At 47.3% G+C, this 21,836-nt stretch overlaps 1 protein-coding gene across 1 annotated transcript in view; it reads left to right on the forward strand.

The window, feature by feature from the left end:
• Positions 1 to 20,498, forward strand: part of Aknad1 (AKNA domain containing 1) — a 34,042-nt gene extending 13,544 nt beyond the window's left edge. The window contains exons 6-13 of the mRNA XM_004636993.2: positions 1,573 to 1,724; positions 7,423 to 7,514; positions 11,095 to 11,192; positions 14,545 to 14,637; positions 14,724 to 14,831; positions 16,857 to 16,938; positions 19,337 to 19,463; positions 20,183 to 20,498. Coding sequence (XP_004637050.1) covers positions 1,573 to 1,724; positions 7,423 to 7,514; positions 11,095 to 11,192; positions 14,545 to 14,637; positions 14,724 to 14,831; positions 16,857 to 16,938; positions 19,337 to 19,463; positions 20,183 to 20,314 — 884 coding nt within the window. The 3' untranslated portion in view covers positions 20,315 to 20,498. The remainder of the gene's footprint in view (positions 1 to 1,572; positions 1,725 to 7,422; positions 7,515 to 11,094; positions 11,193 to 14,544; positions 14,638 to 14,723; positions 14,832 to 16,856; positions 16,939 to 19,336; positions 19,464 to 20,182) is intronic.
• Positions 20,499 to 21,836: the final 1,338 nt, after the last annotated feature.

Consider the following 21,836-nt stretch of genomic DNA (forward strand, 5'->3'; position numbering starts at 1 on the left):
GGTGCTGGGGGATTGAACCGCGGTCCCTGATGCTTTTGCTAAGCTTGTTCTAAGTAGGTGCTTTAGACCACTGAGCCATCTCTCCAGCCCCTTCAAGCTAATTCTTAGTAGAACACACCTATAATCTCACCTGGACTTGGTGCCTTTCAGGGGTAGATTTTTTGATGACCTTTTCTACTTTTCCCTGGTCTTTTCCTTCTGGTGTTTTCTTACTTCCTCTTTTTCAACAAAGTTTAATAATTTGTATTTCCTAGAAGCCTGCCTATTTTGCCTGGATTTTAAACTGTGTTACATAAAGCTGTTGAGTTTCATCTGGTTTCAATTTCCTTTCTTGTTATTTTTCCTTTCTCATTCCTAATGTGATTTATATTTCTTGGTCAGAATTTCTCTTACAGATGTTTTGAAAAAATGTTTCATTCTATTGACCAAATTCTTTTAAATTCATTTATTCTGCTTAATTTTATAATTTCTCTATTTTCCTAGATTTATTTTATAAGCACTCTTTTTCCTGCCTTTTTGTTATGAATATGTAGCTTATTGATTTTTGAACTTTTTTCTTAATGATGACTCTCTCTCTCTTTCTTTCTTTCTTTCTTTCTTTCTTTCTTTCTTTCTTTCTTTCTTTCTTTCGTCTTTTTGAGACAGGGTTTCACTAGACAGTTCAGGCTGGCCTCAAACTTGCAGGGATCCTCCTGCCTCAGCCTGTCAAGTGCTGGATTACAGGGGTGCGCCACCATGCCTGGCATTAGTGCCTTCACACACTGCTCAGTGATGGAGCCAGCTTGTCATGCTCAAGGTCCTGGACTGCACCTCCAGCACTGAGAAACAAACAAAACTTCAGGCTGGCTGGAAGAGTGGCACATGCTTGTAGTCCCAGCGTCTAGGAAATTGAGGCATTAGGTCACGTGAGTCAAAGAATTCAAGGCGATTTTGTCAACCTAATAAAACCCTATCTCTGTTTAAAAAGAGAAAGAGAGAAGGAGGGGGAGGCAGAGAGAGAGAGAGAGAGAGAGAGAGAGAGAGAGAGAGAGAGAGAGATAAACTTTTCCCAAGCACTGGTTTAACTTTGTTACTTTGGTTTTCAAATATTGTTTGCTACTTACTGTCCAGTCATAAATTATCTCTAATTTCCATTTTATTACCCATTTAACTGAGAGTTATTTAGATGAGTGTTGGGTAGAAGCTCATTAATTATTCATATATTTTAAGTTCAGTCTCTTCAAAATTTGCATAACAATTATTTCCATGAACTCACAGCTTTTAGAATGAGATCACAACATCATGAGATGCAGATAAACGAGGCATTGTCATCCTAGGGTGTAGTAGAAGGCCCAGAAAGACAAATGAGTCACCAAAGGACAGACAGCTACTGCACAGCACATGGACAGGATAGCTCAGGACTTAGGGCTGAAACTGTCGCCAGAACGCCAGCCAGGTGTCCGTCATGCCTCCCGTCTGCAGCCTGCTGCAGAACAAGATGGACCACTGCTGTATTCAAGGGCTGCCGCCACTAGCTACACCCTGACCGCGCAGCCCCGAAGGTGCCTCTGTGTTTCTGTTTACTCAGAGAAGTGGAAGGTAAAATCTTCAAGCTGGAGATGCTACTTGAAGACATGAAAGAGAAAACTGATGAAAGGAAATGCCCCTCAGTTCTCTCCCTTCCCATGAATTCTCCAGCCTTCCCAGAGGACACGGCGTCTGCATTCTCTTCCTCCTCAGATGAGGTAATAGAGAAACCTAAAGCCTAATTTTGTGCCAGGAGACGTGGTGTTTGCGCATGTGTAGACTCCTAATGCATCGACTTGCTTATTTATTCATTCTTTATTTATTTATTTATTTATTTATTTATCTATTAGCCTGCGTAGTTCAGGCTGGCCTTGAACTCACTATGTTGCCCAGGCTGACCAAACTCACAGTGATCCTCCTGCCTCAGCCGCCCAAGTGCTAGAATTCTAGGCATGTACCACCACAGCGAACTATGAATTCTATTTTACTATTTTGTGAAAACAAAACTTTGCAAAGTTCGCTTAAAATGGAATCAGTTTTTAACAACTGGAAGCCATTTCAAATGTTGGATTTTGAAACATCTGACTAGCTCAGGGTGTAGCAATGCAGTTTAAGCCAGGAAACTACTGAAGAACCATTTATTACTGATGAATAGCAAAACTTTTGTGGGTGGTGACTGGAAAAAAGACTTTCTTAATAGCCTTGCACTCCATCTTCCAAATAAAAAACAGCACACTATTTTTTAGTTAGTAGTTATTTCCTCTGAATTCACTTTCACATTTTCCTTCTCTTAAGTGAAATTCTTTTGGATTATCTTTTTATACAGGATTGGAATTTCAAATCAATCTGGTTTTATTTTCATGGTCTGAACTATGAGAACATTTCAGATTAAATTAAAATTCAATTTGGAAACACTGAATCATCTGAATACTTATCTTATCTCTTTCCATGAACTCTGAGTCTCACTTCAGATCTTTCCTGGGTCCAAAGACCTACCTCCCTCCTCCTTCTCTTCCCCTCACTGCTGTCTTCCAATGTCTGGACACCAAATCCTGGTGCTTACCATTCCACCATCTTCCTGGAAGACTTAAATAATTACCTTAAATTGACTGAGCAGTTTCATGCACTATTTGAAGATAAAACCTGAGACTGATATGCAAAACTTGAATGAGATTTTTGTTCAAACTAAGAACAAGCTGAGATAATTACATAGATATTAGCTCTTCCAAAGAAGGGTGTTCGCCTCCTCCCAACATTTTGTGGCCTGGCCAAATCTCATTCATTCGAGGACCAGGGTCAGAGGTAAGGTGTTTATGTACTCTTGATAGGGAGCTTGACTTTGCGTTCCCACAGCACTGGGTCTCATGTGCCTTTGTGCCCTGGTACTCGTCTTTGTACCTCAGATGTTTGACTGAATGGCTCTCACAGGGAAGTCTCCACACGCAGACCCCAGAGCCACTGAAGACCTCACAGATCTCAGTGCTTCGCCAGCAATCTCCGAGGCTCACAGCCCAGCCTCTGGCTAGGCTTGAACTGCACTGGCTTAGGATGGCATGAGGGAGTCAGGTGGGTGCCCTGGGCCCTGTACCCAACAGCTGCCTCAGGTCTAAATTTGCAGTTCTCTAGTTGGTCCCTGTTCACGGCAACTCTTTGAAGTAATAATTCTATAACTTTGTGCTGAGTGGCCCTGAGGAGAGAGCTCACTGCTAGTCTAATTTATTCAGCGTGACTTGGTGCTATGTGCTAGACACTTGTCGAGGCTACAGCATGAACAAGGAAGACAAACGACGCTTACACTTCTGTACACGTAATGAAGAACTGTGAATACAGAACGCCGCGGTGTTGCGCAGGCATAACATGCTCCACACAGCTCTGAAGCCACATTGCCTGTGTTCAAACCCTAGCTCTGTTCCTTACCGGTTTGTGGTCTCGGGAGACGTAAGCACCTTCTCTGTGCCCCCGTTTCCTCCTGTGGACAGTGGGGATGGTCATGCCTCCCGCCTGGGGCTGTCGAGACATGAAATGAGCACGTGTAAAGCCCTAAGAGCGGGGCCAGGCTCATGCTGGTGCATTGCCTGGGTGCTAGCTGTCGTGGCTATTAGGTAGCGGGACCTGAGCAAGGAGGGCAGCGTTACTAGGGCAGAGGTGGCTAGAGGGGACATCTGATCAGAGCTGGGTGAGGACAGGGGACTCTAGGAAGGATGACTCAGTGCCTGAGGGTCCACTAGGGATCTGACCGATTTCGAGTCACCTCCCCGTGCAGTAGTCCTTACTGCAGCCCTTCTGTGTGTGCTATCCACAGATAGCCAAGGGCAGCAGGCCAGCCTCCCAGCCCTAGGCTCGCGCAGGGCTATGGTGACAGGGGCGCCCTGGGCAGTGCCGCCCCCTACCCGAGGACCCTGGATTGTCCACCTAAGAAGCTGACTCACACCTGCAGGACTAAGTTCAGAGTAACCCTGGGGCAGGGCCCAGGAGCCGTGGAGGAGGAAATGGGGAGAAAGAAGCCCAGTGACCACACACCATCCCCCACCCAGGTCCACCCTGGACCACAGGAGAACCATGGGAAATTCCCAAGACATCATCAGATAAGGAGAAGCCAAATAAGCTTGCAAAGTGGGTCTCCATCATGGCTCTTGAACGGATTCTAAAATGTAAACTTGCATGTATATATGTTTGTATGTATGTACATAAGTATAAATTACTTACCTAATGGTAGAGGTCCTGCTGACAAGGACCAGCCAGGTCAGATGGACATCAGGCTGTCCTCTGATTCTGGGACAATCTCCTGTGACCTGTGGCTCTGGATTCATTCTGTTAATTACTTGAATGTGATTCTGAAGCTGGCATCCTCCAGAACACGTGGCTCTTATGTTTGAACCTAGGGCACCTCCTTGCTAAGCTCCAGCCCTACCATTAAGCTATTGCCCCTTCCAGGCTCCCGCATCAGTGCTGGTGATGTTTTCTATCTCTTTAGTTCTCAGGAGAAATTTGTTGGGTTCCTGGACCTAGAGCAGCTTCTCTCACTTCCCTGCACCGAGGAACAGCATGCAGTCTTTCGAAAATGCAGGCCCCGAACCCCTGGGGCTGGGTTAGCTGAGCCCCACATTTCTCTGTAACCAGTTTCTCAGAGCTGCTCAAGCTGCAGGTGCTGACCTGGAGACTGCCTTCTGAGTAGCAAGGATTCTAGAGATTATGCTATTATTATTCATTGTGTTAGAATGAATTGGAAGTACTAGGATTAAAATCCTGGATCTAAAATGACAGCAAGATTATACAGAAGTTTGCAGTTTGCCAAGATTTTCTGTAAAGGAAAATAGCTTAGAAAGGTGAGACCTACCAGAGCAGATGACAAGTCTGTTCTCGTGGAAGACCTCTCTGATAATCTGCTAACGCAAATCTGTTTTAAGTGTGAAGTGCAAGGGAACACTGTAAACTTAGAGGCAATAAAAGAAAACAGGTAGAAATGGAGGGAAAGAACACCTTTGTTTTTAAAATCATAACTTGATACTGCCACAGAAATTGGACAACAGAGAAAAGTATAAAGGAGAAAGTTTCCCTGAGAAAAATTATTACTAAATTTTAGTGTATATCTTTATAGTGTTTCTCCCCCTGCACATGTATTTTTATAAAATTGGGAAGATGCCATGGTTTTATTTTGTTTACAGCCTCCCAAGAGCTGGGATTACAGGCACACCACCCTGCCCAGTCTCAATTGCAGTCGCAGTGTGCCCCAGGGGCGGGGCCAGCACAGAAGGGGTTCCCCCACCCCTGCTTGTAGGTGCTTTAATCTGCTGAGCTATTTGGCTGGCCCTTGATGATTTATATTTTCCACTTAATGTTGTGCCCATCTCTCTACATCATCAGAATAAACCTTCAGCTTCATTCTAATGAGCAGTTGAGATAATGTATATATCTCCACTCTACCCACTGGATGCCAGGGGTGTATATTGCATTGTGCGGACATACTCTGATTGATTGATTGATTGATTGATTGATTGATTGATTGAGTTAGCAGAACCAGGGATTGAACTCAGGCCCTTGCGCTTGCCAGGGAAGCGTTTATTCCACTGAGCCATCTCCCTGGCCCCTACTCTGATTCATTTAAACACCCTATACCAAATACCTTCAAAAAAAAAGCCCAAAACGCTCTTTTATTGATGAGCTTTAGTCTTTTCCCCAGGTCTTTGATATTACAAATACGGTTCCCGATAACAGCATTTACCTGCAAGTTTTAATCCATAGTTGATTACTGCCTTAGAGTACAATTCTAGCAGTGCAGGAAATGCCTCAAGCGTTCGTAGTGAACATTGTGGCAAACTGGCCATTAGAAAGGGAAAGCCGGCCTTTGGGTCCCATCAGGATGCGGGAAAGTCCGGATCTCCAACTACGGTCCACCCTGATCCTGGTTCCTTTTGCTCCATTTCTGCTAAAGTGACAGTTGGAAACTGCTTTCGCCTTGTTTCTACGCTTGATTATTCATAAACTTCAACCTACTGTCACTAGTTCTTTCACCCATTCACACTTCCAGCGTTCACATTCGCGGAGCAGAAACTACAGCTGGCTTTTTAAAGGCAGACAACTGAGAAAATATGAAGAGAAAATCATGTCTGTATTGATATCTTTATTTTACCAAGTACTCTCTGCACTAAGGAGCAGAACTAGGCTTACGAACAACGCATGGGACCCACGATGCAAAGGTTCAGACCACGCTCAGCTACGTACTTTCCATGTGACCTTGACAATTTGCCTAAATTCCCTGAGTCTCTGATAGGTTATTAATGAAATGATAACCTGCTAGGGTGGTAGGAAGTGATAAAAAAAGACTGTGTGAAGACCACCTAATAGCATCTAAGGAGCAATCAATACAAAAATTACCAAAGCCCTTCATGCCAGCACTTGGGAGGCTGAAGCAGGAGAATCTCTGCCAGTTCTGGGCCAGCCTGGGCTACAAAGCAAGTTCAAGTCCAGCTTGAACTGCATAGTGAGACTGGTTCAAAAAGACAAAACAAAACTAATGTGCAAAGGATAGGAACTAAAAAGTCACATGTAGGAAATACAGCTAATAAACAGCAAAAGGAGAAACTTTTTTCTTTAATAGCACAATCACCCAACTTTAATTAACAAAACCCTTGAGTTAAAAACATTTCCAAGCAGCAATCCCTGGTACTGTGAAAGGTGCGGTAGAACTGAACCATTCACTTAGTTGCTGGCTGTTGGGAGAAAGTATCCTCCCACCAACATGTTGGTGACCTCTGGCCCAGATGTTTCCTCTGGAAGTAATTAAAATGTGGAAAAAGTTCTGTGTTCAAAGATACTTATGCCAGCATTGTTTATAATGGCAGAAAAAAACATATTTTCTATTTAAGGGAGGCATGCAATCGCAGTCAGAAATACCTGGTAGGAGTTGTCAGCCCTTTAGGTAAAGTAATAGTACAATTATTTTGTGTTTAAAAGGGGCAGAGTTGTTTCGGACAGAGGTATGCCCTAAACCTTCTTTTATTTCACAGTTGAGTACATTTCTTTGGAAAAGCTTTTGGGACTCCACTAACTGGTGGTGGGATTGACTTAAAAACTATCCTGCTGACTGGGGCAGGGTTCAGGGGTAGGGTTCATCCTCGCGGGTAGGAGGGTGGAATAATTTGAAAGTAAGGGAAAGAAAAAGGAAAGGAGTTCTCTCATTTGCACCCAGATTTTAAAATCCGGAGGAAGAAGCCCAGGCGGGACTGGAGCTTGTCCTGCAGCCCAAGCCCCAGAAGCCCCGGCCACGCCGAGGCCTTAGCATGGGCTCTTGGCCTTCGCTGTAGGGGACACTGACAAAGCCCTGCCCTGCGGGGGTGGGGAGCGCCTGGGCAGCGCCGGGCCTCGCGGGCAGCCTCGGGTGGGTCCCACCTCCCCCTCTCGTGTGCTTGTGCGCAGGTGGACCCCAGCGGCGCATCGGGGAGCCCGGAGCCTGCTGCGACGGTGGCCCCGAGTCCAGGCTGTGCCTTCTGCCGCTGCCTCCTGGAATGGTGAGGCCCCCGCGGCGCATCCCCGGGTGGGGTGGGGTGGCCTCGGCGGGCACCGCGCATCCCGGGGACTGGCCGGGTGACCTGGGCACGCACCATCCCGGGGACTGGCCGGGTGACCTGGGCACGCACCATCCCGGGGACGGGCGGGGTGACCTGGGCACGCACCCGCACAGCTCGCGGACACACTGGCAGGGCAGGGCCCGGCTTGCGGTCCTCCCTCAGCAGAGGCTGATTTGCAAGGGCGAGAATCAAAGTCCCTGGGCGATTTTCAAGTAACGCCCAGCCTCCGCCCGGCCGGCCACGACAGCCGCACCCCGGGAGCGCAGCTGGGCACAAATGAGCCTCCCCGGTGGCTCTCGAGGCCGCCGCGGTGGGGAGCCGCAGCGCAGCCGGGCGTCCTTGGGCTGGGCCAGCCTGCCCCATGGGGCTCCTCATTACTAGCTGCGAGGACCAGCTCCCTCCCGCAGGCGGGCAGACGCCCCGTGCTGGGTCCCACGTTCCAGGGCCGGGTCCATTCCTAAGCAAGAACTCTCCCAGCGCTGGGCGTGGAACCCTAAAGAGAAATCCTGCCCTCGGCCCATTCACGTGACTGCGGGGAGGTCAAGGGCCCGCAGGGACGGGGATGATGGGCTCTAGGGAAGCGGAGAACAACGTTCGTCGTTCGTCGGAGGGACTGCATTTTCTGGGCACTTGCTCCAGTGTGCAACTGAGCTTCTGCCTCTTAAGGAAGAAGCCCCTGGAGGCTGTGCTACCAGTTCCTGGTGTGGTCCGGTGTGGCCTGCTGTCCCCAGTGCTGCCCCGCAGAATGGGCACGCGGAAGCTCGCTCTCCCAGTCCTGCCAGGCTTCCTGTTTTTATTTATTGAGTTAAAGCCTGCATTTATGTGGGTTTTTAAAGAGGGTTTTAAAGAACAATAAAAATGTCGAGGCTGTCTGTGGTGGCACACACCTGTAATCCTAGCTACTGCGAGGCAGAGGCAGCAGGATCGGAAGTTTGAGGCCAGCCTGGGCTTTGGTGAGAACTTGTCTCAAAATTGCTATTTTTTTTTTTTTCATTCAAAGATTTATTAAGTGCCAACTATGTGACAGATTGGGTGCTAGGTTCCAGGAATAAAATGGTAGAAGAGACAAATACAGTCCCTAATCTCATGACTTTACATTCCTTTGGGAGAGACAGATGTTAATTAATCTAGAAAATAAATAAGCAAGACAAGTTCAATTACTAATAAGGAGTATGAAGTAAGTGGAAGTAAGTCTCTGGTACATGTTATTAAGGCTGGGACAGAAGATACTTTACTGAGGGAAGGCAGAGGAAGGCTCTTTGAGATGACGTTAGTTCAAGAGGGATTCAGCTGTGAGCCTTCTGGTTAGAGAACACATGGAAGAGCTCAGGGACGCAGTGTAAGACGACTTCTGCCACTCTGGGCAGATCAACCTGTTACCCAAGTCCAGATGGGACTGGAAATAGGGAGGAAGTAGAGTTTTAGAAGAGTTGGTGGAAAAATCCCTGAGTCAACCAAGAGCGATTACCTAGTCCTCACCAGGCCCTGGGATGTCATGCCTCCATTGAGCAAGCTTTGAGATCACAGTAAAACGTGATGGTTTTCAATAAATAATCAGAACCACTTAGGTCCAAGAATTCAACAAAGGGATGCATCCCTTGGAGTTCTATAATTCCAGGATTTATGGGGGAAAGAAATCTGTGAACATTATTTCATCCCAGGTTGGCTACCTGCGGCTCATATCTTAATTATTTTATAAGTTAACTACTGGTTGAAATTTCTTTCAAGTGAAAGATTCAATCGCAAAATATATAAGAGAAAGCCACTGAATTATTCCAACTTCCCATTTCTAGATAGAAAACTTGAGTTCTAGATGAGGAAAGTGAACTCCAAATCGAGTGCCAGGCTCAAGGCTACCCAGGTAAAATTGATATTTAAAATTAAAACATTTTGAGTAAACATTTAAGGTACTGACTGTTTTTCTTCCAAATTTCTAGTCTAGATCCTATAGACCCACTTAAATACCAACATAGGAACCACCAGTGTTCTAGCCTGAATATATTTTCTTTTTTTTTTTTTAGACAAGGTCTTGTTATGTGGTTCAGGCTGCCCTTGAACTCACTAAGTAGCCCAGAATGGCCTCAAACTTGCAAGGACCCTCCTGCCTCAACCTCCCCAGGGCTGGGATTACAGGCGTGCTCCTGGCCCAGGTATAAATGTACTCCTTCATAATGGACGAGGCAGAAAGCAAAACACAGCCAAACATAGTCAGTGGGTTCCCTGCTGGGAGGATGAAGAGTTGCGATCTGGTAAGGCATGCAGTTCCTGAGGAATTATCTGAAGAGGGGCTGTGTATGTCCTCTGTCCTGTTAGAAGATCACATAGCTTTCGGATCAGGGTGCATTCTTTTATCCACTTTACTGATGTGTAATTTGTAGATGAGTAATACACATTTATCTAAGTGTAAATACGGTAAGTAACATTTAGATTCATTTATATTAATTTTGATGCCTATCGCTGCTTTTAAGAGCACGCTTTGGCTACTTAGTCTTGGTGAAAAACAGCCTTCTCCAGCAGAACTGCCCTCACTGTTATGTTTGGACAGGAGTACACAGCGCAAGGAGTTTAAAGAGCAGGCCGATTTATGCATAGGGCTGCACTCACTTGACCGAGTTCCAAGTTTTCTTTGGAGAACAGATGTTCTACCGCTGCAGAGGCCAAGGGTGGAGACAGAAAATGAAGTGTGAGAAAATGCATGACTCAGAGGAGGCATATTTTTCTAGGAGGAGAGGGCCTTGCTCCCAGGCCCAACCCGTGAACGCCAGGCCAGGCACCCTGCACACACAGCCCCAGTCCAGACACAGCTGGGCATGAGTGTGCTGATGTGCGTCGCCTCCAGTTCAGACCCAGCCCTGGGGAACGGATCAGCCTCCCTGTGCAGGATCCCTGCTGTGGGGCTCTCAGATTATCTGGGGACTGGACAAGGCCTTTGTGATTAATTACAATTCCTTTAGAGAAATGAGAATCTCTGTGAGGGAGGGAGGCGGGAGCCACACAGAGGTCAGAGAAGTCGCTTGACAGTGCCAGTGTATTTGCTTCTTTCTGATGCCCCCTGGCGACCCTATACTGTACAACCAAAACTACTCCATTTTGGGCTTCTTGGATTCATTCAGCTGTATGCTTAGCTGAAGCCATGCGATCTGGTACTGCTGGATAGTGTAGCTTCTTCCCAGATAACCGGTTTTTAGATACAGATATGAGGAAAACATCAGTTTTTATAGTTTTATACTATAATTTTCTATTTTATGTATGTATATACGATTATTATCCTCTATGGAACAAAACATTTAATTTTACTGTTTTACAAACATTCTCATCAGGCCCGATTATGCTGCGTGCGATTTTGTACAGGGAGCCCTTCCCGAAGGACAGGGGGACCTCTTCATTGAGGACACTAGGCCAGGCCTACGCTGCTCCAGGCTCTGACACAGGAAGTTTAATGTTTCTGTTTGCCACTACTTTCCCTCTCTCTATTAGAAATGTCCCATGATTTTATGAGATTGTATGCACCTTTTTGTAGGAAGCAAAAGATGGAGAGAAAAGGTCTCAGGAGGATCAACTGTGGCAAGTTTTCAATTATCATTCATGAAAAGGCGCTGCACCAAGATCCAACACTTGGTAGGTGGAGGGGCTGGGGCTACGGGCGCTGAGCTACAGGGCCCTCTCTGCAGGTTCTGCTCACGGCGGGCCCCAGCTTGCTAGCTGCTGCCCTCGACCGGCATGTTACGTATTGTGGGTTTTCTCTTTCCAAATATATGGGATTACTAATTAGATTTCAGTAAGATTAAGCAGGGTGAAGAGCCAGTGCCTATCTCTAGCTGGAATCAGAGGACCCCATAGAGTCATCCTCTGTGACTGAGGTGTCCTCAATCTTCCAACATCCTCCTCCCAGCATGACCCAGAGCTGCACCTGGGAAGGTCACAGGCCACATGGGCGCGGCTGCCAACCAACTTTGTTCATAAATGTTTCATGGCAGCAAAGGTCTGGGAGGAGAGCAGCGGGCACGAGAGCATGCAACTCGATGGCTGTAGTCCTGGGATCCTGTCTCCAAAGGTGGCATAAGCAGTACAACGGCCCCTGGCAGGCCTGCCTGGGTGGAGGTGGGCGGGTGGGCGAGGGCCGCCTGCGCAGGCAGCTCCTGAGGTTGCAAAGCCCTGAGGAACCTGATGTCTTCTGAGCCAGCCCCGAGGGAGCTGGTGGCCAGGGAGCAGGCACAGCGCCCACATTCCCCCTCCCTGTCTCTTGGAGCCGCACTTCCACTCAGCACAGTTAGGTCCCACTCGGTTCACGCTCGCCTCTTGGTAGATGGTACATTTTCAAGTAATAACAATAGGCTTGGGGCTGGAGAGATGGCTCAGTGGTCTAAAGCACCTACTTGAAACAAGCTTGGCAAAGCACAGGGACCGCGGTTCGATCCCCAGCACCACATGCCAGCCAGCCCCGCCCCCTGGTGGGCTGAGCTGGACACACACACACACACAATAAATAAATGTAATAAATAAAAATAAATAAATATTAAAAAAAAAGAGTTTAAAAAAAAAAGAAAAAAAAATTAAAAAAAAAAAAAACAATAGGCTTCGTAGATTGAACCCTTGTTGTACCAGATGCTGTATCAGAGGAGGGTCAGAGTGCTGTCAGAGGGTCTGAGGTCCCCTTAAAATCATTCAGAGAGTACACAGGGTCTTCCTTCTTGCCAGCAAGGCCAATATTGCAATAGATTGGAGATCCAGCCACAGAATCCAGCTGCCTGCTACTCAGCCAGTAAAGATTCTTATCAAAATTTTAATGATACTGTTCTCAATGTTTTAATTTCAGAAAATATATTTTCATCTAAGCACTGTTAACATGCATTTAATTTTATAATTTTTATTTATTCCTTTTTTTTCTTTATGTAGAGAGAGGGTCTCACTATGTTGTCCAGGTTATCCTTAAATGCCTGGACTCAAGCAGTCCTCCTGCCTCAGCCTCCCAAGTAGCTGGGAGCATAGGCATGTACCACCACACCTGGCTTTTATTCCCTAGCCACTTCCTTTCTTTCTTACTTTACTTGCTTTTTGATATAAGATCTTGCTATGCAGTTCAGGCTGGCCTCAAGCTCACTTTGTAGCCCAGCCTGGTTTTGAACTCACAACAACCCTCCTGCCTCAGCCTCCCAAGGGCTGATCACAGGCACATGCCACCATGCCCCACTTGCCTTTATCATGTTTAAAAGACATAATAAAATGTTTTAGTTTAAAACTCTACATAAAATCCTCAAAACTATTTATTGAGTCTTGGGAAGATCTAAATATAAAAATGATTTGCCGTTAATATAACAAAATCTCTCTCCCAGTCCACCTGCACTGACTGGCTCTTCCCCATTTTGGGGATAGATTTCTTCCTCAGGTCTCTAAAATGGTGGATGTCATGATATTTGGTAGACAAAGCCACACACGCAGAAGCACGTTAGGGCTCTCAATTTTAAGAGTGGAAAGACTGAGAACTTTGACACAGCATGTCCCATTTATCATGTCCCCCTCCTAAGGTAGGAAGTACTCTCTTTATTTCAGAGATGAAGTTGCGTCATGCACCAGGGGCCAAGAGCTGCCATTACTTATCTACTGCTGTGTAACAAAACATCCCAGAATATATTGACTCAGAATCAGGAACATGGGTTACCTCACAGTCTCTGTAGATTAGGAGTTTGGGAGCGGCCTACTGCAGGGAGCAGGCTTGGTTGGTGTCTCTCCTACAGTTGCTGTCTCAGGTCCGCAGAGGCTGCAGTCTGGGGCCGGGGCTTTGTCTGGGGTGACAGGCCCTGCTTGCAGGGAGGGTCGCCCCCCTGGCTCCAGCGGGAGAGGCAGCTCCTGCCCTGGAGCCCCTCTGTGGGCTGCTTGCGTGTCACAATGACAGGGCAGCCAGCTTCCCCTGAGCGACTGACCTGAGGAAAGCACCGCACTGAAGACTCAGGGTCAGTATAGGCCAGTTTGGGGTGTTTAATGCCATCATTAAAGCTTGTTAGAAATGAGTCACTAAACCCAGCCCAGGTTCACAGAGAGAGGAACCGGGCTGCAGGCCTGGGGGTTAAACCCAGGACGCTTTGCTGCCAGGGGAGTCCTCTAACTGCTGAGCCCCACCCCGCCTGAGCCCCACCTTTTAAAGAGAGCACAAAGAATGTAAGAATTCGTGGCTAGGGTTTGGTGAGATGGCTCAGTGGTCTGAAGCGCCTACTTAGACCAAGCTTAGCAAGACACAGGGACCGCGGTTCAATCCCCCAGCACCACATGCCAGCCAGCCCGCCCCCTGGTGGACTGAGCCGGCCACAAACACACACACACACACACACACACACACACAATAAATAAAAACTTAAAAAAAAAATAACAAATAAAAGAATTCGTGGCCCTCACAGTGACCGAGCCAGACTTCAACCCCAGGCCCCCACATCTGGCCCACTGATGACCCAGAGGTGCGCGCTCCCCACTCCGGCCCCCCTCACGCATCCAACAGGAGCGAGGCCTGCGCTCTGCGCCACCAGCCTCAGGCTAAGGCCAAGCTGAGCCTTCGGGCCCTCACACGGGCTTAAGGATGTCCCATAGAGACAAACGACCTTTCTGGTCGCCTGGATGGCAAAGCATAAGCTCTGGCCCTAACTGAGTCTGCGATAAAGTGGATGCCTCAGAGCAAATCTGGAAAACAAGAAATACAAGATTCCCTGACGACTCAGTGGGTCAGATTCCCACAGATCCCGCCATTCGGCATCTCGAGGTCCTCGGTACGTTCCGAAACTTTCATATCAGGACTGTAACTTACTGAACTGTCTCTCAGGAGGGTGGCCCAGACGTCACCGGTGTGCTGGTAACTGCTGGGCAATTCCCCGAGGAGGTGCACGCCGCCGCCGAGCGCGCTAGAGCTCTGCGCTCCGCGCCACATTGCGCCTCTCAAGAAACTCACGCTCGTTTCGTGTCTCTTGCGCTTTCTGGGACACAGGACTGAGCTGCTCGGGTTGCAGCAGCACGCGCGGGCACTGTGGCGCGGAGGTGCAGAGCTCGCCAGGCGTCCGCGGGAAGGACCCGCTGCAAGGTGAGGCTGACTTGGGGCCTCGGAGGACCTACGGAGGGACGGCGGGTCCCCGGCCGAAAGCTGGGCACTGAACCTTTTCTTTTTAGAGTTTCATTACAGATACGACACTCCAGGACAATATTACTTAAATCACAGCAGAAGAGGTGCCTTTGTCCAGCCCGGCTCTTTAGATGAAAATAAAACTTCTGCTCCTTGTAAGTGCACCACCACCGGTACCACCCCGTAGGCCAGCAACCTGTCTCGCAGGGTGGGAAACCCGGAGGACACTGGGGTTTCTCCCGGAGAGCCCCGCCACCCCAGTCTAGGCCTCGGGGTCCTGCGCTTAGCAGACACCTCCAGGCTCAGCCCTACACCCGGACGCCAAGAGGCCAAGCAGGGCCCGGGTGAAAACCCAGGATAAAGGATTCCGAGTGTGTCTTAAGCGCTTACGTGCCGTACGTGCCTTAGGGACAAGTCAGCAGACACCGTGCATGCTGGCTGGACCAATGACTGAACCCTCACCGCTATTGCTGTTACTTTTCACGATGCCCAAAGCTTTACTTTTTTCCTTCCTCCAAGTCAGCATATGAATACTCCTTATACTCCTTAGACAACAGATTGCTAGTTCACAGTGTAAAATTTGGGTGTCTTTGAAAAAAAAATTAAATCTCACATTTATAAAGGCAACTAAGAGATGGCTTCTCCCTCAGGGGTTTCCACTTGAGAGGGAGGGACTTCTACCCAATGGGGGAAAATCAAGGCAACATGTGAGTGTTAACAACAAGGTCCAGGTGTGCTGCGGGAGTCAGAGAAGAAAAAAGGCTCTACAGTACTGCCAGTCCGCCCCTGCATGACAGATGTGCCAGCTCTCTGACATGGCCTTGTCCTTTCTTTCACCCCTTCAGAACTCTTTCCCTCTGGGGATAGAACACCAAAGGAGGATGTTTCTTACCTTTTACTAGAAGCTCCAGTGGCGCAATCGGTTAGCGCGCGGTACTTATACAAATGCCCAGGCCCAAGACTAAAGGATATTATTTACCTCAGGGACCTCAGCTGTGCCACCTCTAACCGCCTGCAGCTGACAGATCTACCTATTAGTCAAAGCATGACGGTCACAAAGACTGCAGAAGCTACAGGGCAAATTTCTTTCCTATCTCTTCAGTCTTTGAGACCATTATTCCAAAACAGGTATGAGGAGTAGAACAGTCACTGAAATGTGAGCACCCTTAGAAAATGTGTGTGGCTAACAGGGAGGCAGCTTTTCCTCAGAGATGATAAGGAAGCGTCTAGCAACTGGAGCTGACAGAAAATGGAGTGCGCTGTTGCAGGAGGCTGTGGGTGTCTGGGAGACGGTGTGCTTTGTCTGATGGTGAAGATTGGTAGACTGGCCTAGAACTGAGCCCCCTGGCTTTGTGTCTCTTTTGGAGCTTCTATGTTTTCAATAAATTCCAAAGTTATACTTGGAGACTACCAAAGAATTAAGATGGAGCTCCATGGGGCCTTTCTTTCACTGCACAGGGATAGGTGGTCAGCATGACTAAATTTGGACTTTTCGGCTTCCATCTTGCTGTCCATACATAAGGGGCACTTGCTCCAAGTTTCCCTTGTCTGATGGGACCCTCTAGAAGAAAGTGAAGCTTGTATGCCAGACACAAATAAGACAGGGCACCTGGAGAAAGAGGAGAAGACAGAGAAGGGAAAGGCAAGACGGAAGAGGAGGTAGAGAAGGGGCCTTCACAATGAGAAGGTGGATTTCCTGACCACTGACTTGTCTCTCTTTCCCTGGCTTTCTTGTCATCTATGGTGACTTTCCTACAGTTTTCTTCTTGGTTTAGTCTATTTTTTGGAATTGCCTGAATAACACAGTTGTTAATGACTCCTAGAATCCTTGCTCCTAAAGTTGAGGAAGATTTCAGGACCCCATGACCAACCTCTTGAAAACTATTATCCATTTATATCAGATGAAGTAGTTGAGCCCACAGAATTTGGACAACATGTCAACAGCGAGCACTCAGGCCCCTGGCCTCATTTCTACTAATGAAACTCCTTTTAAATTGATTTTTTTTTCATGAATTCAGAAAACTTGATAGAAAATTCCTTGTTTTCTGCTACTTTTTTTAAACATAATTATTAAAATTTTAGAAAATGTTTAATTCATACTGAAAAGGAAATGTTATATACCCAACTAGGTAGGGATCACTTTTGGAGCTCTGAATTTAATAATAGGTAACATTTTTCAGCTTTTTCAAAACTGAAACAGCTGTGTTCCCATGGAGTGAATTCACAGTCCTTTGAAGATGAATGTGAGCCTGCACTAGGAAAGTAAGTATTCATGATAGCCAATCACTGGTGAGATGTAAATACTGTATTTATTTATGTATTACCTACCCCAAGCCACCTAGACCATCAATAGAAAAGCCATGATATTAAATGAACCCTTTCTAAATATTTTAATAATTTACTTTTTTTTTTTGGTCTTGATATAGGAGCTTGCTGTGTAGTTCAGCTGTTCTTGAGATCATTATGTAGCCCTCACAGTCTCAAACTCATGTCAGTCCTCCTGCCTCAGCCTCCTGAGTGCTGGGATTACACAGCATCATTCACTCATCAATTAAACAAACATTTGAGTATCAAATGCAGGATATTTTGCTAGGTACTAAAGATCCAATGACAGGGGCCGGGGAGATGGCTCAGTGGAATAAGCGCTTCCCTGGCAAATGCAAGGGTCTGAGTTCAATCCCCGGTTCCGCAAAAATAAAGATCCAATGACAAAGTTAACCATCTCTGCCCGTGTTGCGCTTGCTTTATTGATAGAAGAGCACATGGTCTTTGAAACTGTTAAGAAGGGAAAATACAGAGTTCTACAGAGCTACCCTGGGGGTTCGCGAGTGTGAATGAACCAGAGGAGACGCCAGGACAGGACTTGGAGTCACAAAGAGCCTCGGCAAGTTAACATCAGGGGCTTGGAGTGCGCTACAGGAACGCTCTAGCTGCTGAGGAACGGGAAATGGGTTAGAGGAGCGCAAGGCAGGGCGCAGCACAGCAGAGCAGAGGAGCCTTCAGGCCCTCCTCTCGGACTCGGCCTGACCCACTACCCACAGCACAGCGCAGTGCTGAAAATGTGACCTGACGAGGCTTCTTGGGTTTCCATCTAGCGTTCTGTGTTCTTCGGTGTTACCTAACCTGTCTGCCTCCACTTACCCCTATGTAAAAGGGGAGTGAGACAGGTTTTAATTCGCTGAGAACTGACTCAATACAGTTGGCTGCACTGTGGAAGGTGGCGGCTCACTGGCGGGCTGGAGACAGAACAGTCTGAAGCCCTTGCTCTGTCCATGGGACCGCACGGCCACACCTTGCCAAACTTTATTATTTATTTATTTGTATTTTAGTAAGGGTCTACAGGGCCTACAGGGTCTCACTATGTAGATTGGACTCACGATCCGCCTACATTCAGCCTCCCAAAGAGCTGGGATTACAGGCACCACCACGCCCAGTCTCAGTATCTCAGCGCGCGCCCCAGGGGTGGGGCCAGCGCAAACCAGGAATCTGCCTCAGCAGGTGTGTTAATCCGCTGAACTATTTGGCCGGCCCTCAAACTTTCTATCACGTAGGGCCTCCGGGCAGCCACTTCACCTTTTGAGGACAGATCTCACGAGCTAAACTGCAGAACTAATGTAGCAGAGGCAGAGGGGCTAAGTGAGGCTCTGGGGTCACAGGATCTGAAGGGCAGTTTCCTGAAGATGATGCTGCCCACAAGTTATGTATGTACCAGAATAATGCCAGCAGAGGGAAGATGTGGAGGGAGCTGCAGGACAGACGTACTGGTGGTCGTGCAAAGCATTAACTCCAGGAGTGCGCGTCACAAGGAGGAGCAGCCTAGGTCCCAACAGCTATGCCATGCACAGCCTGGGTGACAGAGAGGCCCTGGATCCCCCTCCGCCCAGGCCAGACTCAGGACTCCTGACACCAACACGGAGACCTAATTACATGGTGGTCCAGGGGAGCCTGCTTGCTTCAGGCAGTGTGTCTATTTTCCTGCAGCTTTGGCCTTTTTGCTGTCTAAGTTCACTGGTCCTAAAATGACCTCAGTCCAAGATGAGATGTGTACGGTGGTACACACCTGTAATCCCAACACTCGGGAGGCTGAGGCAGGAGGACCACTGTGAGGTTTAGACCAGCCTGGCTACAAAGTGAGCTTAAGGCCAGCCTGAACTACATAGTGAAACCCTGTTTCAAAAAGACAAAACAAAACAAAACCAAAAAAAAACAACAACAACAAAAAAAAAAAACCAAAAAACACTGGGGCTGGGGAGATGGCTCAGTGGAATAAGTGCTTCGCGGGCAAGCACCAGGGCCTGAGTTCAATCCCTGGTTCCGAAAAAAAAAAAAAGACAAAAAACCAAGATGCCAACAACTGCCAGGTTTTTTTGAGTGTACATTTGTTTTTTTAAAACATGCAAAGTAGCATGTTGGCCCCCAAATAACAAAAAGTAAATAAAAATTGTCAGGGATTTTGCCTTTTCTTGCTAAGAAAAAGACCAACTGTGGAAGGACCAACTGTCATGGGCGTGGTGCCAGTTTTGGGGGTGCTCTGAAGAGGCTGTGCGCGCCCAAGTCCTGACACCTGTCCCCGCACGGACAGCCCCCAGAGCAGAGCTGGGCTGGAAGGTGTGTTTGAAGAGCGCCTTACACAATGACCAATGTGCTTCTGCTTCCACAGAAATCCCAAGACCTGTACCGCCCGCAGCGCAGAGCCTGCAGTCCTCCGGCCCCGCCTCCAGGCCTGCAGGATTTCTGGAAGCAAATCTTTATGTGACTTCAGTGCCATTGAAAAAACGGAGTCCAAGGTGAGGACTTAGAAAAGTCCTTACAGAATTCTTGTAGCTTCTGCTACAAGAATTCTGTGGTCTTCAGGATCACGGAAAGCACTAGCTTTTAAGTCCTTACAGTCTAGGGTTGAGAAAACGTTCTGGTAGCAACAATCTGCACCCGGCATTAACAGAAAGCCTCAGCAGCCGCATGGTTTGTATTAGTCCTAAATTGGTTCCAAAGGAAATGGCCGGGAGAAAGTGTTCTGTGGGTGGCGCCCCCGTGCAGGATTCCCCTGGCCGGGCCTCAGCAGTCTGCAGCAAGCGACTCTGCGGTTAGGACTGCCAGTGGTTTTCTCCTTCCCACGAACACCAGGCCCAGGTCACTTTCAAACGTTCGCACACACACACACATTCTGTGTTCTTCTTGCACGCCTGTCCACGGTTGTGTCTTCACACCCCCCCTGCAGGGCCCTAAGAGCTTTTCCTTTCTCTGCAGCACGCAGACATCCCCGCAGGCTGCTGACCTACCCTCTGATTCATGCTCATCAATCACGGCTGATCTTTCTTCTCTCCCTTCCCCTAACACATACATTCCGTGTCAGGCTGGTTTCCTAGGAAACTAATCCTCGAGAAATAAACTGTGTGGCAAACAGAATGCTCCAAAAATTCCACCTTGCAATATTTAATAATGTGAGAAGCCAACTCTCAGAAACCTTAGTTTATGTAACTAAAACATGCGGGCTTTTTCTCTGTAGATCTTAAATTCAGCCCTGGATCACGCCCTGAAGACAGCAACCATTTTGAAAAAGACCACTGATCAAATGATTAGAGCGATTGCAGAAGACCTTGCCAAAGCAAAGAGGTGGAGGAATCGCCTGAAGTACTAACCCAAGGAAGCCACGTTTAAAAAGAAAAAAATATGCAAAGAAAACTCGATCAGCACCCTACCCCAAATATTTTACTTATTACACAATTCAGAAAGATGTCTTTTAAAGACAACACTTAAATCTTAACAGGGTAACACAAAGTGTTTAAGTGGGAATAAAAGATCCCCTGATTCTTAAAACCAAAAGAAACCAAACCAAAACAATAAAATTTACTTTTATCTATTACTTTGGAAAAACGTAAAGTTTGTGTCAGTGAAGATGGGAGAAGTACTACTCTCACATATAGTTGGAATGTAAGCTGATGAAACCTTTCCGGAAGGAAATTTTTTAAAAAGATTTTTGTTTTTTAAAAATTGTCTCTTTGTTTTCGGTACTAGGAATTGAACTTATTGGAAGGAAATTTGTTAACACTGATGCTCATTGGCTTATGGGATTTGTATCTCAATAAATCCATAGTAAGAAACCTTAAATTGAAAATTCATGTAATTAATCTAACCTACTCCACATCGCTGCTTGGCAAAGCCTCCACTGACAAGAGCGGCAGGCAGCATCAGACTGCCTAGCGCACCAGCCTTGGAAAAGATAAAAACTCACAGTAGAACCACTATGAGATGCACATGCATTTCAGGCCATCATAAAGTTGAAAAAAATGCCACCATCCCAAGTTGGAGACCGTGTCTACCAAGTTGTGCGTATTCTAAAAGCACTTACCTTCTGACTGCTGGGAGTTTACAGATGACTCACTCTTCCACCACACATGTATAAGGGCCACTGATCAGTGACACCCTCAAGGGGACGAATCTTAGCATATAATGATTAATAATACTCTACAAACCAGTGAGAAGAACGAGGCAGATCATTTCTAAGACACTGAATGAAACACGATACCCAACAACACACCCAGTGTGACCTCACTTTTGTGTATCTTATTACAGGGCATATATATTTTCTGAAAAGATACACAGATAGCTTAAGTGATTTTAGGAAATAAAACTGGGAGTTTAGGGAGAGAATGAGTTTCTTACTTTTGCTGTAGAGTACAAGGGATCAGAGAGACGCATGGGGAAAAAGGAGGATTTCTTTCCAGGGTTTTAGATGCACACTGACCCAGCTGAGCCATGTCCACAGTGCTGGGCGTCAGAACAAAGGAGGGCTCTAGCTTTATACATGTGGCTGAGGGGCTCAGGCTTTAGAAATGGAGCAGTGTGGGGGAGCGGGGGCAGAGGTAAGCCGGAGCAGCAACTAGGCTTCAAGGAAGACAGCACCTCATGCATCCCGCGAGAAGGGGACACCACCAACCCTCTGCAGGATGCAGTTGCCCATCTCATCTGCACCAGAACAAAAAGTTCTGTGAGGATGGGATGGGCTGGGGCTGGAGGGGATTGTCCTTCAAGTTCCACTTCCCTTCTTATTCACTGTCTGATTTTTTCTTTTTTTTCTTTTTTTTTTTTTTTTGGCGGAACCGGGGGGGATTGAACTCAGACCCTTGCACTTGCCAGGCAAGTGCTTATTCCACTGAGCC

Source organism: Octodon degus, unplaced genomic scaffold, assembly GCF_000260255.1.
Source record: "Octodon degus isolate 3935 unplaced genomic scaffold, OctDeg1.0 scaffold00084, whole genome shotgun sequence".
Taxonomy (NCBI): domain Eukaryota; kingdom Metazoa; phylum Chordata; class Mammalia; order Rodentia; family Octodontidae; genus Octodon; species Octodon degus.